Source organism: Desarmillaria tabescens (assembly GCF_030435595.1).
Source record: "Desarmillaria tabescens strain CCBAS 213 chromosome Unknown EV420scaffold_31, whole genome shotgun sequence".
In the NCBI taxonomy this organism is placed as follows: Eukaryota; Fungi; Basidiomycota; class Agaricomycetes; order Agaricales; family Physalacriaceae; genus Desarmillaria; species Desarmillaria tabescens.
This window is the reverse complement of record NW_026848330.1, coordinates 125,597-140,207: the sequence shown is the minus strand read 5'-3', so window position 1 is coordinate 140,207 and position 14,611 is coordinate 125,597. Positions and strand designations below refer to the sequence as shown.

At 49.1% G+C, this 14,611-nt stretch overlaps 3 protein-coding genes across 3 annotated transcripts; 1 reads left to right on the top strand and 2 right to left on the bottom strand.

Moving 5' to 3' along the window:
* Window positions 1-3,608: 3,608 nt before the first annotated feature.
* EV420DRAFT_1273820 (uncharacterized protein) lies at window positions 3,609-9,738 on the bottom strand (the record flags this gene model as incomplete). Its single annotated transcript, XM_060467787.1, has 20 exons — window positions 3,609-3,665; window positions 3,715-3,799; window positions 3,857-3,945; window positions 3,986-4,428; window positions 4,480-4,639; window positions 4,690-4,746; window positions 4,794-5,006; window positions 5,031-5,161; window positions 5,218-5,386; window positions 5,440-5,819; window positions 5,876-6,552; window positions 6,603-6,990; window positions 7,043-7,355; window positions 7,413-7,705; window positions 7,758-8,100; window positions 8,149-8,354; window positions 8,403-8,519; window positions 8,570-8,737; window positions 8,791-9,292; window positions 9,349-9,738. 20 exons carry the CDS (start codon window positions 9,736-9,738, stop codon window positions 3,609-3,611), a joined length of 5,181 nt encoding a protein of 1,726 aa, XP_060327933.1.
* A 225-nt stretch (window positions 9,739-9,963) lies between these two features.
* On the top strand, window positions 9,964-11,721 carry EV420DRAFT_691761 (uncharacterized protein). Its single transcript, XM_060483107.1, has 7 exons — window positions 9,964-10,154; window positions 10,208-10,303; window positions 10,359-10,383; window positions 10,440-10,610; window positions 10,657-10,736; window positions 10,790-11,298; window positions 11,346-11,721. Exons 1-7 carry the CDS (start codon window positions 9,999-10,001, stop codon window positions 11,470-11,472), a joined length of 1,164 nt encoding a protein of 387 aa, XP_060327932.1. The 5' UTR covers window positions 9,964-9,998; the 3' UTR covers window positions 11,473-11,721.
* Window positions 11,722-12,177: 456 nt separating this feature from the next.
* On the bottom strand, window positions 12,178-13,832 carry EV420DRAFT_691786 (uncharacterized protein). Its single transcript, XM_060483108.1, has 4 exons — window positions 13,724-13,832; window positions 12,789-13,665; window positions 12,417-12,738; window positions 12,178-12,364 (listed from the first exon to the last, which is right to left on the bottom strand). Exons 2-4 carry the CDS (start codon window positions 13,516-13,518, stop codon window positions 12,355-12,357), a joined length of 1,062 nt encoding a protein of 353 aa, XP_060327931.1. The 5' UTR covers window positions 13,519-13,665; window positions 13,724-13,832; the 3' UTR covers window positions 12,178-12,354.
* Between the last annotated feature and the right edge of the window lie 779 nt (window positions 13,833-14,611).

The following is a 14,611-nucleotide window of genomic DNA, read 5'->3' as shown; positions in this document are numbered from 1 at the left end:
ACCATAGATCGGATAATTTCAAGCCACTCGTTCTTGAAATGATGTCGCACGTCCCATCCGCGAGGCCAGATGTGGCCGAGGCGATCCAGGAACTGGATGAGCTTGTGGCTTCAAAGGACAGAGTGTGGATTCGTGGCAGAATCTGGATGCCGGAGTGGTCGAAACCCCTCGGCGTTTGTTCAGTACTGTGGCGCAAAATTCCCGTTCTACGTCCCTATTTCTGAATCGTTCCTGGCGCTGCTTTACTCCAAATTCTAAGTTCGTTTTCTGACATGCAATTTATTTCCTCCCACTGTCGCTTCAATGATCACTTGGAGTTTTCATCGTTCACGCGAAGGATCTCGATCAGCACTTTTCTTGATTATGTACTACAGTTTCACCGTGACGTGGGAAGACCTGCCATCGTAGCCTACATTTCTCGGGCTCAACTCGGGCCGTTTTTCAATGGTTTTACATCACGCTGCGTAGCAGGGAATAAAAAATACATCCCCAGAGACGATCCCAACAATGTCAGCATATATGAACCACTGATTCAAAAAATTTCCTTGCCAGCACTTTTTCTCCCTTCACAATGTCCACCGCTGACGACGACCGAGCTCAGGAAAATTGGGGCAAGGGCATTCTTCCTTTGTACCGAAGGATGCGACAACAGGGTCACGCACACCTTGACGGGTTTCTTCAGTCTCGAGTGAGTGGTTATATCTCGATCCCGGGTACCTGAGGATGTTGAAACGAAGAAGCCCCAGATGAAGCGAAGTACAACGGAGAAACTCGGATGATCAGGCCTGACTTACTCGGACTTCCGCGGACACGGTCGGCTTGCAGCAATGTACGCTGAGTTGTGGTATTCTTTAGATTATAGCAGAATTAAAAGACATTTCTACACTGCTACTGGCTCAGAAACGCTTGATAAGGTTCATTGGGGTAAAACATCAACACTGACTCAGCCCTCGTCACCATAACAGGGTTATGGTCCGGTCGTAGGACCTATGGAGCCAATTGCGGGAGCCGTTGAACCTCTGGGTATCCGGCACCTTCGTGGCAAGTGTTCGGCTTATTGCGGGTGGTCGGCATGTGCAAACGGATAGCGACGTGCAAATTTCGACACAGCACGGCTTTCTCTAGACCCACAAATAAAATTATTGTGCATTGCTGATTATACAATGTTGTTCAGTTGTAACATTTTTAAAAACGAGGTTGTAATTTGTCGATATAGAGTGTTTAACATTTAACGCTAAAAAGCGGACTTGAGTCTTGAGAAAGCCAGTGATGTAATGATAAACTGAGGAATTGACAATGGCATTGCGGCAGTAACTTCCACGATAGTCAAGAAAATACCATAGTACCATAGTACCACTGAAAAATCACGATACCTGGAGAGTCGACAATGCATAGACTCTCTCGAGTGTCGGAGTCTCGAAAGCATCTATTTTCATTTCTTCATGTACATTTATTATTTTCTAGATACTATATCAGTTCGGATTTTGTGCCTTTTTCTCCTCTTACGTCTAAGTTCGACATTGAACGATCGACTCAACACTGGCCCCGGGGCAATCCGGCAGATAAATAGCAAGGTGCCGAATAGTTGCTCAGGAAGCGGATGATACCGAAGCGGGGGATCGAGATATACAGTCGACTCCCTTATAACCCATACCCCTCTTAACCCATACTCTCGCATACCCCATAGATTTTTGGTTCCACCGACCTCATTCGCAGGGAAATGGGTACCATAACCCATACCTCGCCCATACCCCATAACCCATAGCTTTTTGCCAGAATCTCCTCTCTGGTACCCCATATATTTCCCGGTCCGAGGTTAAATTTCCACCAAATTCTATTGATTTTCAGAAGCCGTGACATCGGAAGGCCCAAAATATGACTGTACCGATATAGGTGTACCTTATGCCCGGTTGAAAACTAGGGTAAATGCATCTATGGGAGGTTGCCGAAGATTGCCGTCGTCGGAAAATGTTACGTGACCTGACAAATTTATTGAAAATAGTGATCATTTGCACATTTAACCGTTTTCAAGAAATATAAAGCCTAATATCAGCCTAATACAGTAGAATATCGGGGGAAGATTTGAAGAAATTTTTAGTAAAAAAAATTCACTCTTACACGTGATCTCCTTCGCAACCCATACTCTCGCATAACCTATAGCTCGGGGGTTCCACCGAACGCTATGGGTTATAAGGGAGTCGACTGTAACCACTTACTACAAACTCGTTTCTTCATGGTCTTTACGTCGCTTATGTAAATCAATTTCAGCACACACTGTGCGCCAAGCTGGGTACACGCAGAGAGGGCGAATGGTTCATGAGGAATGTTTTGACTGTATGAAAGTTTCCTTGGAACCGCTTGTATGTGTTGACAGTAGCATCTATCCCCACAGATGCTCTCAAGCCTCCTTCTTCGTCTTCATCTCTCCGAACCTCTGACTGGGGCTCCGTCCCCCGCTTCTACTTCATCAACAAGTGCTTCAGGGTCTCGTTCTGATCCTCCCGTTGATGCCGCCGGTGTCGACGAGTCGAGTAACCCTCCCAAGATACCAGCATCAATCTCTGCAGCACAGGCTAGTACCCGTATCGATGTCCACCTACCTTTGTAAATGTTGTGTACTTGGTTAACATTATTTTGATCAGGTGTCCAATGACACGCGTTCTCGCAAGCGACAGCGGTCCGCGAAATGAGAATCAGTGAGTCCTTCGCCACTTTTTGGGTTTCTATTTCACTGACGCCCATTTAAGGCCTGCTGTGGTCGCGTAAACGTCTATCCAAAAATTTGCTCGTCGAAGAGCCACACCAAGACCATTTGTTATCTGTATCAGTTTCCCTGTGCAATCATGACATCGTCATCGTGCCATTTGTAACGTAGGATTTCCTTCCATAAAATGAAGATTACCTCGATGGGAATGTACTTCGTCATTCACATAGAAGAAGGACTAGCCATTGTCTATGGTCCCAGATAGCTGAGACGCGTGGTTAGTCGAAGTGCACCAGTGAAGGCTGGGATTTCTTACCTGATTACGTCTCCACGATACCGAAAAGTTTCCATACAGGACCGTGGAGGGCTCTACTTCTAGAAAGACAATGCACGTATACCAAACTCACGATAGGCCGCAAGTCATAAGAATTCGTGTGTCGCGGGTCATGTATGTAGAATTTTATGCTAAGCTCTTCGAAGCGCGCGCAAGGACGACACAGATCTCTGTCCAAGCCCCAAAGGGTTCTACTTTCCAATGAATGTGTCAGGCAGAATTTCCGGGACCATGCACCAGTCCACCTCGAAGTCGATCATGAACGTCATTATCCTGTGCTCAACCAGGATAGCCTTGACAATGTCTGAAGAGTAAATAGGGATTTTAAGGTAGAGGGTATCTACGAAACACATTGCCAAGGCGGACCCGGTTTCGGACAGGAACACGCCTCTTGCTCCAAAAGAGATCACCAAACGTTTAAATTCTGAACGCATTGTCAGACATCATTTCACTTTCGCGAACAAGGCGCCAAAAATCGCCTAAGGCATTAAATTTCCTGAAAGATAGAATAAGCATCGGCATGAAACGCAGGAGACAGATTGGCAGTAGGAGAAACTAGGAAGCTTCTAACTAAAACATATCTGATCGGCATAAAGGACAGCTTGACGAATGGCTCGTATTGAACCACTAGGGAAAAAAATTAATATCAAGCCGGTCACGACGACGATAGACGAACCTTATATAGGCATCCCCCATGGAAGCGGTTTTTACACGTTTTACAGGGTCTCTGGGGGAGGGTGCCATCCATGACGCTTATTATACTGTCAAGGATCGGAATGTAAGCATAGCAAACGAAAGAAGGCAAGCAGACGACCTACGAGTAGCAGATGGCACACTCCACTTGTCCTTCGAAGTGCAATGTAACATTCTTCTTGAACAAGCCTAAACCATCGACAATCCGCCCATTCTATAGATGCGCATTAGCTCAACGGAATGAGAGAATGAACAGCCAGTTCACTTGCCCAGATCGTCTGCTGAACACCGAGCATCCAAGCCCTCCAATGCTGCTCGTCAACGCCTATCCGCTTGATGTCCTTGACCTCGATTTTATGTAGAGGCCAATCTGTTGGAATCTTCAACTTCATCTCAAGCTGGTGCTCGTCTACGAGGTATGATGCAACGACCTCGTTTATATTAGGCGCCACCTTGATCTTGAACGTATCGTCCTCCAGTTCCGTCGCAGCCTCGGAGCTCTTGACATGCACCAACTCCGTGCGAATGATGACAGGAGAGAAATGTGTCGATGTGTAAGAGACGATGGTCGAGGAAAGCTCGCGGTCCTTGCAGTCGAGTATCCAGCTGTGTATCAGCGAGGGAATATCCAATAGAGCTCGATAAAACAGGTATGCAGCGAGAACCTGTAAGGTAAAAGCTTCGTCGGGTTCGTAGACTAATAATCTCTGTCAACGAAAGCAATGTGGACCATTGATAAGAAGCGTACGTTCGACGTGGTACTCGTCCACAGCCCACAGATCTAGCTTGTACACCTTGTTGGCGCCTTGATCCAGGTTAAGAGTGCCCAACACCATAGGCATGAATGACGTGGCGATGATGTCCAAACTTCGCAACTGATCGATATAGCTTGCTTTAACTTTTAAGGACTGGTGCGCCATGGTTAAAAAATATAAAAGGAAGATAAGTTTAAACATACCGATCCAAAGAACAGATCAAAGACGACCATCCAGCCCAGCAAGTAACCAAATTTGTTCTGGGATTGTCATTAATTGATGCCATAATCATATGATTAAATCGTACGTTTAGGTGCTCGAATGAGTCTGCATCGTCAAAGTTAATGGCCTGCTGGAGGATAATGAGCAATTCAGGCGGCAGCTCGGCCTTGAAGGTATTCTCAGTATCGACTGCGGCTTCGACCACCATGTGTTGCGTGCGCTTGTAGGCCGCCTGCTGTAGAAGCATGTATGCCTTCTTTTGCACCTCAGTCCCAGTATCCATGACAAGGTGGCACATCTACGTTAACCATCAGCATCGAACAGAAATCCTCGGACATAGAATGAAGATGACCTTGGGCAGGGTATCATGATCTATCAGATCCGCGGGCAAATCTTGTACCACAGCAAGAACAAGCTCTAAACATCGAGACCTGGGTGCAGAAGCATGTTCGTCTAAAAATGACCATATCAATGAGATACGACTTGACTGAAGCTTTTAGATCGCATACCCAATCGTGATGATGCCAAATCTCGAACCAATTTGAGAATGGGTAGTCGCCGTGTCTGCCAATCTTCGCGAAGGACTTTATTCGTCGACGTGAGATCCTTGATCACAAGAATCAGCTTCAATGTATGTGCTAATGAAACAAAAGTGGCATCGTCATCAAAAGCAGAGTTCTACATGGACGTCTTAGTAAGCGAGAGCTTAAAAGCAGGAAAGCGCAACAGACCTCGAGATTGTTCTCCACCACATCGAACATGAACTCCCAGTGTGATCCTTCGAGGTTCTGAAGAATTGGGGCGAGATGGAAGAACGTCCACGTCATCGCACTCTCGACCTCCTCATCTAGATCCTCGTCCGACGCAATCCACTTCTCACACGTCTTGACCACATTCAGTGCCCGTTGCTGGGGGAGATATACAACGTCTGAGTCCACGGGAGGTGCGCTAGCTGCCAACTTGCGCAGCGTAATCAGGCCTTCAGTGTTCGCCTTCGCTGGCGGGACACCCAACAAGGATGCCGCAAGCTCGTTCCGGTACCTGTCAAGACGTGGGGGCTCCGGTGCTACTTCAGTCACAGCATGGACAATAGCCATAGATGTTTCCGGTGCTTAACCAAAGGGCAAATGTTACTTAAGACAAAGACAATAGTCAGGGAAAACCCACCTATTCGCTCGATACTCCTAGCAAAAACGATCCATCGATCTGCTTCCGCCTTATCAGCGTCGTGCAGAACGTGCAGCAGCACACGACCAAGGATACGAGCTTCCCTCGTCTCATCGCTTTTCCGTGCCTTTACGATCTGATCCCTCAAAAACAGAGCCAAAGGTGGATCCACCTCATCAAGTGGTCGTACGTTTGTCACGGCATCCAAAACCTTCAGCCTCCACCCGTCATCCGACGCAGAAGTCAACAGATACGTGCAGATCTGCTGCAATTTGAGGATCAGCCCTTCCAAGTCAATCAAAGCTTTCCGAAACACCGGACTCGACCCTATGGGGTAGGCATTATAGTCTTCCGCATATAACGAAAGCGCTAACAGATGCCGAAGCGCCCATGTATTCCGTCTAGCGCCCTGTCGGTCCTCCATGAATGCGAACAGAAGCAAGCTGACAAGCCGGGCATAGGACGAGAATCCATGAGAATCGCATGCTGGTGAGTCGATCTCTGTGTACTCCCCTGGGGGAATTAAAGGGTCGAGAACGGCGAGAGCAGGGTGTATAGGATCTGATGATAGATCATCTAGCATCCTATCGAGTTCAGGTACTGATGGAAGAAATGACAAAGGAGCTATCACTTCTTTCAGCGCCGCTTCCGATAGTGCGTGCAAAACATGCTCAGGACTAGATGATTGTTAGGATGATGGAGAAATTCGGATTAAAAAGGCTCTTACCTTGGCCGCATTCGCGTATCGACCACGATCGTCTTCAGCAGGTCCCGTATTCCAGAGAAAACGGCAGTCTGGTCAAAGTGATTTGATCCCTGATCTTCTATGAAACGGGCCCACAGTGCTTGCGCAGCACTGCCGTCGAGAGACGAGATGGATTTGGGAAGGACGTATCCGAGAAGGAAGACGTATGGTAGAACCTCGACAGCGAGCAAAGTCGGCGAACTGGTGAATCGAGGTGGAGAGAATAGTGCCGTCGATAACAACACCAGCAACGTATCAAATATACTGCGGCATTCACTCCCAGAACGAAGCGCTACATTGATGTCGGCTGTAAAGACGGACCCTAGGGTTTGTATCAGAGAGTCTAACCCATTCTTCGACAGGACGAGACCTAACATGTGGCATAAGCAATACATTCGTGCGAACGAGAGGGAAACACTGACCTGGCTTTTGTAGTACTTGCTGCATGAGGGAAACCTCTGACGAATTTGAGGGTTTGTGTAACGACTCTACAAATAACTGGTGGATCGGGGCATCAAGCTGCGTTCCCAACGTATTGATATTCACCCTAGCATCCAGCAGCCGCTTTATTGATGACGAGAGAGTATTCGCATGCTGTCCAATGCCGTCCAAGGTGCTATTCCAGACAACTTTGCGTACGGTATCATCGTTTCTATGAGAAAGATAAGCGAAGAAGAAAGGCTCGGAACGGGTCAGGGTAAGGTATGCGTGTTGGCTGGCGAGAGCATCGAGTTTCTGTATCATCGTCGCTCGTCAGGCCATGAATTGTTGAAAGACAGCTCAAATCCTTACCGATGCGAATTCCGGATTGTTACTAAACAGGTGCGGTCCAAAGACGTTGAGCATGCCAACAAGTGTTTGTATGCCATTTCCGGGTCGATAATCCTCTGATGTTTGATTGAGGCTGCGCTCCCAGTCGTCGGTTGCTGACCGAAGTACCTCACGCAACAATGCACGCGACGCTGCATATAGCTCTGAGTCATCTGGGAATCGATCAAGGAGCGTCCTAAGGAGGCAGGGTGCGATCGATGACCCTGAATCCTTGATGATCTGGCTCAACACCCTCCAAGCAGACTGGTACAAGTCTGTTCATAAGAAACATCAGTGCCGTTCAACGTCCCAATTCGAACCACGAACCATGATTGATAGCCTCCAACGAAACCAGAGTCTTCGCCACCGTACCACACAAGTTCTTCTCCTCTACTTTCAACGTCCGGTCTTCCAGTGCCTTGAACGTCCTCACGAGCTGGTCCTCCACCAGTTCCTCCATCTTCGCCTCAGCACCCAACAACAACGAAGCGTGTCCTGCATCGCGATGAACCCTTCTCAGCAGGAACACCATACACTCATAAAGTGACTCCAAAAACGCTCCGCTTGCCTTGGCCCGATTCAAGCCACTAAGCGCGCGACCATCAATGGCAGCCCAAAATGACATGAAAAAATCTGTCAAGGGTGATACAGATGACGTCGAAGCGAATGTCTAACGAAGAGTCAAATCAGGCGCGAGCCCTGCAGAAGCGAGACCTACCGAAGAAGGTATCGTCGATATGATGATAACCACCGTTGGGTAGCCCTGTATTGGGGACCCTGAGCACCCAAGTTGGAGAAACTGCAAAAACTCGTCGTATGCGGGGCGAGCTTTCACAGGAGAATGTTGCTCCTCGTCTTCTTCGTCACTCGAACCGTCCTCTTCGAGGTTAATCCTGTCGGCCAATTCCCACGCGTTGGAATGATCTGGTAATGATATTATTTATTTATTCTGCAAATGAATGAGATGCTCACCTTTCAGGAAGCGAAGTAGGGGCTGCCACATGATAGCATGAACAGTTGTATCCGGCTCGACCCAAGCAGAGTGGAGAATAGCCGCGCTTAACGTGGATAGCTGTGCTTCGATTGGATCTAGCTTGAAGGTTAGCGCGATGGATCATGTATAGTAGAAGATCACGAACGTCGCAAAAGAGCTTGAACAAGTGCCCAGGCTGCTTTCCGAACGGCAGGTTGGCCGTACCCGAAACATTCTTCGTTCGCCGAGACGTACGAAGCCGACTCTTTATAGTGCAATGCCGACCAAAAGACAGGATTTGAAAGCTGTTCGTGAATCTCCGTTTCGACATTATCTGCATCAAACTTGTTTGAATGGAGCTAAAAGAAAAAGTATTTGGCAGATTACCAGTTATCCACCGGATTGCTCCATACGCGCCAACTCGTATCCGAGCTTTCCTATCCTGCTCATCTTCTTCTAAATCCTCGGACTTTAATCTTGGCGTTGGTTCTGGCTCTACCTTCCTTGACGCGCCTTTAGTGGGTGGCGGTGGAGCGGGTGGCAGAGGATTCAAGTCCAGATAGATAGCAAGCGGATCCATCGCTGTTCGATACACGAATGCCCCAAGACACGAAAACAATCCGTTCTCCTTGTCGTTCAATAACAGCTTGCCTGAAGCATCATTAAAACTTCGCCACGACGACACTGCCGATGCTGCCACACCACGGTCGACATCGTGTGCTGCCATACACCAACTTCCCAGGATCCACTCCGCCTCGCGAGTCGAACAGGCGTCAAAATGGGCAAGGATAGCTTCTTTCATCAGCATAACAAATGATTTGTGTAGATCTGCCGTCAATTGTCGGATCCGTCGTGAAGGATGGAGAAACAGCGCTGATACATGGTGCATCTTCATATCTGTCTCATCAGAACAGAGAATCGCCGCGAAGAAGAAATAGGACGCACCCAAACTGGAAACATGATATGCAGTGTCGGTATCAGGTCCTCATCGCCTGCCAGTGCCCTCTCTATCCATCCTGACTGGAGGTCCTCCAGCGCCCGGCCCTTCGTCACCACAGCCTTCTTCCCTAGACTTCGTAGAACGACCAATAGTTCCGGCGGCAGTTGATGCGCTATTCCCGTTGTCTCCAAAGGATCTGGCTGTACCGGAGCAGGCTTCACAGGAGGAATATACACTTTCTGCCTCGGCTCCTTCTTTCCTTTGCCCTTCTCCTTGTTCTTCGCCCGTTTTTCCTTCATCGGACCAGCTTCAGGCTCGACATTTCCTGCAGCCTTCTTCGCATGTTTCTTTCGCGTGCCAGACGTGGCTGAGGATTTGCCGCTGCCTTTGGCCATTAAGAAGAAGCGAGATTAGAAGAGAATAAGGTAGGGACGCGTGGAGATGGTGGCCGTTGCAAAAGAAAAAGTTAATCGGTAAAACACCGACGACGTCACTGACTAACGATGAGTCGGTCCCTGCCGGTCCGGCATTCTATCGCACGTGATCGGCCCGCCCAATTCCAGTCGGTCCGGTTATTCCAGATTCCTTTATATGTCCACTAGGATCAATTTGTCAAGAAATCTCTTTCCTTCTTGTCGATCACGACCCAAACTTAATGCAGTCAAGGTCGCCGATTGACTCTATTGCGTCCGTGAAAGATAGACTAACTAGCGTAATGACCCACCTTAGCACCACCAAACCGCGCGTTGTGATCTGCAGGAATCTTGGGCCGGATGTTATGCCCTTGCTGGAAAAGAGGAGCGATGTCGAGGCGAGTTTCCTTGATTTCTATGTTTATCTGATCATAATTGAGATGCCTCCCAGGTCGTTGTGTGGCCAGAAGACTCGTCTTGCGATAGGAACTGGTTGCTAGAACAGGTCAAGGGTGCGGCGGGTGTTCTGTTGATGTTCCCGGAGAAGGTAGGCATTGTTGTGCTCCTCTGATTTGCCCGCCCTTGACTAATTTTTGGCACAGGCAGATAAAGCTCTGTTCGAAGCTGGTGAGCTAAACAGACACAATGGGTAATGACCTCAGGCTTCATACTTGCATTCGCAGCTGGCACAAGTCTTCGCGTCGTATCCACTATGTCTGTCGGCTACGGTGCGTTATTTATACCTCCTTCAAGATACACAATCCAACAATCGCCTGCAGAGCACATCGATCTCACCGAGCTCACGAATCGAGGCGTTAAATTAGGTTATACACCGGACGTACTAACCGATGCCGGTCCGTTCCTTCCTAACAACCCCGGAAATATACTCATCCTTCCCAGTCGCCGACGTAACTGTAATGCTCGCCCTCATGGCCGGCAGAAACGCTGGATCGACTATAGAACTAGTTCAATCCGGACAGGTAAGCCTTCACAACTTTACTTTACACCACATACACCAAAACCCCAACCATAGTGGCCAAAATTCCTCTGGGCCCCATTCGCATTCTGCGGTCCCCAAATCAGCACCCTGCCCTCCTCCCCAGAACGCACTGTCGGTTTCGTTGGCTTTGGCCGCATCGCCCAAGCAACCCTCAAGCGCCTTATCCCCTTTGGGATCACCTCCTGCATCTATACCGCCAAACCTGACTCACCATCAGCCCTCGACCGGGACACTGCTATCCTCTCCCAGTACCCTACCCTCAAAACCCTCCGACGCGTCGATTCCGATGAGCTCGCGCGATCGAGCGACGTTGTGTTTGTCTTAGCCCCAGGTGGAGAGAGTACTAGGCACCTCATCAATGAAGAATTCCTCCGCAAGATGAAGAAACACAGCGTCCTTGTCAATGCTAGTAGAGGGACGCTGGTAGATTCGGACGCATTGGCCAAGGCACTGAAAGAGGGCTGGATTTGGGGCGCGGGGCTAGACGTAGTAGAGGGCGAACCAAATATCACGCTTGATCACCCCCTTGTCAAGGAACCTCGGTAGGTCGCAATCCCAGTCGTGGAAAGCGTAGTTAATATTCCTTTAGTTGCGTCATTTTGCCTCACATCGGGAGTGCGAGCATAGAGACTAGAATCGACATGGCTACACTCGCCGTGAACAACCTCTTGGCTGGTGTCTTTGGGGAAGAGATGCCTGCACAGCTGAAGGTTTAGACAACGAAGAAAGAATGGGTTATTAGTGGATAAAGTGAATTGTGTACTATCTGGGCAAACTATAATGGAGATCAGTGTCTCCCTAATGGCTAGGTTCCAAGCCATCGGAAAGTTAATAAGCTCTTCCTTGACGTTACGTTCCCTGTCAAAGAAAGCTCCTTCAAAAATGTTCTTAAGAAGGCTTTCCCGCGGTCACTTCAAGGATCTCTACTGCATCCGCCACAATTTGAGCAAACACACGATTCCCTACAACCTCGGTCGAGATATAAGAACAGCTGAACCCTAAGCCCTAGATTCTTCAATCCCGTGAATTGCGCCATCGACAAACACATGGTCAACCAACTCAACAAGCTGCCGCGGTCTACATCCCATCGGTTTTCTTCGGAGCTTCATCAATTCCGAATACCAGATTCTGGATTGGGGGTCGCATGCGCATATAAAAGGGTTGCGAGGGCGATCAGGGACCGCATACATCTGCGGCACCGACTGCAACCCAAATGGTAAGAAAGCACCAACAGGGTATCAAACCCCAGAGACTAACTCATAGGAGCCTCCTACACACCGACCAAACCGGTCCGACGTCGTCTAAAACCTTAAAGGCGATTGAAATCTTTACCGGCATCGTCTCGAATTTGCCGGTGTATGTATTCAGTTCCTGCGACGTGATCTCAAGGTATTCATTCCATCCATCATACATGCGCCTCTGAACTGTAGGCCAGAGTATAGTGGAGCACCGCAACTGCACCGAGTCCGAGACGATATATAGTACCGCATTGTTCGGGACAGCGAAGCCCTTCAGCACGTAACGCGAATATAACAGCGGCGATTTCCAACTCGCTAATGTACACGATGTCCCTCAATTCATGTGGACAATTCAGCCTACTACACACTGCTCATGATCGATGAGTTCGGCTCAGGTTTCCGAGTAAGGATGCAATACACACCTGTCCTTACTTGGGACCACTTGGAGAATATCTCGACTTCTCGGAAGAACCTCTGCGAAATACTTCCCCATGTCGAACTGTGTCGTGCCTCGTGAGACGAAAAGGTATATCCTCCGTAAAGATCGATGCAATGCGAGTATTTTGTCGAGCTCATCCCAGTCCACAGCAATGGGAAGGGAGACCCCAATATGTAGCTCTTGCAAATCTCTGGACTGGATCTTGGAGAGTATGTCCATGATACAACGATCATTTGATGGCATAGGTGGGAAATAGAGATGAAGCGAGCGAAGCGATGTACACGGAGAGACGTCGATGAGTGAATCTACCACGATGTGAGAAGATGGTCACAACAAACAACAGACAAGCGCTCACCCTCTGAAAGTTTGACTTTCAGCTGCCTAATGGAAGGCCCTGCACTTCTCATCAGATCCTGTATTGCTTCAGCCTCCCCCTCCAGACTGTGCACCGTAGCGCCTGCACCTGCGAGCCACTGCAGCATATCACCGGCAACATCGGCGATTTCCCACTCCATATTTGACAGTGGCGTCGGCACATACCCGCCAGCGCCATAAGTCCAGCTCACCCGCTTGACCTCTACGCTTGCCCAGCCACTAAAGGCACCCAAAAACCCAACCACCTCACTAAAGCGCGAAAAATGTAACCCCTCGAGGACCAGGGAGGACAGACTAAAGTGCCGAAGGTGGTACATGAGCAGACCTAACACCTCTCCAGGGACTTTCTCGAAATCCGTGTTGGCGAACTTCGCCGCGCTTACCCTCGGCAGTCTGGGTAAATGACGAATCGCACGGACGACGTCCGCCAAACCATGTGTCGCGACGACCTTCGTGAGGTTGGTGAAGAGGAGGCGTTGTATATATGGTTTTATGGTGCAGTGGGGCGAATCAAGGAGGGAAAGAAGACCGAAGAGCCCACGTGTGTGAAGGGGTATCGAGAGGGAGGAGAAAAGGTGGTACCGTGCTGAAGGGAGGAAGGAAGGGTGTAAGCTGAGAGAGAGCAGCGTACGTGTGGATGCGTGTAGATGGTCAGTAATCATGTCGATGATTTCTGGAGGGAAAGCGAAGGCAGATGTCGAAGGCATCATGGTTGTGGGAGAGTTAGGCAGGCTGAGACACGGTATTTATGAAGGTCAGAGAGAAGATCCATCGGGCGAAGGTGAAGGAAGAAAGGGCCATCAAACTGAGGTCGCCGATGATATGACGTTTTGCGTTCATTGGAGCTAGCCACGGAGCTAATTATTGACGGGTCTAAGGGATGAAGAGAAACAAGATCAGATCAGATTTACTTACCCTTTCCCTCGGAGGAGACGTATCCTCGCCAAGCCCACGGTGGTTCTCCCACAGTGCCCATCCCATGAAGATGTGAACATGTGAGGAAGAACAGATTACGATCCGAAGCTACGATTGAATCTAGGACGTTATGCGCCTTCCGAGGGTATAAGGGTTCGAAAGTTTCGCCAATCAAACAGAGCGCCGTCGACCATGAGAGCGCCCACGCCGGCAGCGGACGCTACCAATGAGTCTGGAGCTCGAGCTAGTCAATGAAAGTAGATCATGCATACAGCGGGGAAGGAGAATCCTGCCAGTAATACGTTAACCCGCTATCCTCGGGGGGGTTGTGAAAGAAGGAAGCAGAAGGGAACCTTCGGATTCAATTCAGAACGCCGGCAGGATCGCGTGGGTGCATTTCATCCTATTTCCGCCGAACATCGGATGAGGCATCACGAGACTTAGAATAGCGCGTCGTGTCTTCACATACGTTATCCAGAACGCGCTCGCAAGGCTCAAGTACCACGTGTGCTGGGTGAACTGAACGCGGCATTCACTGCTAAGAATGACGCGGATGCTCTGAGAATCCTGAATAGGCGGAATAAAAGTGTTTTCGTTCAATACCATACAGCACCTTGAGCTCCAGGAGTTGTAGAGCGAGAACGGGACAACGAAGACGAGAGACACAATGGCGAAGGGAAGAGAGGAAGGTTTGGGGACGCCAGTTGGACGCGCGCGCTATTTAAGCACGTCGCGAGTGGCCCGTACACGTGAGATCAGCGCCGTCATGATGTCATCGAACAACGCTCTCGATATCATCAGCATCTGACTTTCCAACAAACCCAGATGACTCATTATGCATTATGTACATATCTACTATCCATCCCCAAACAGCCTTGATCGTTTACG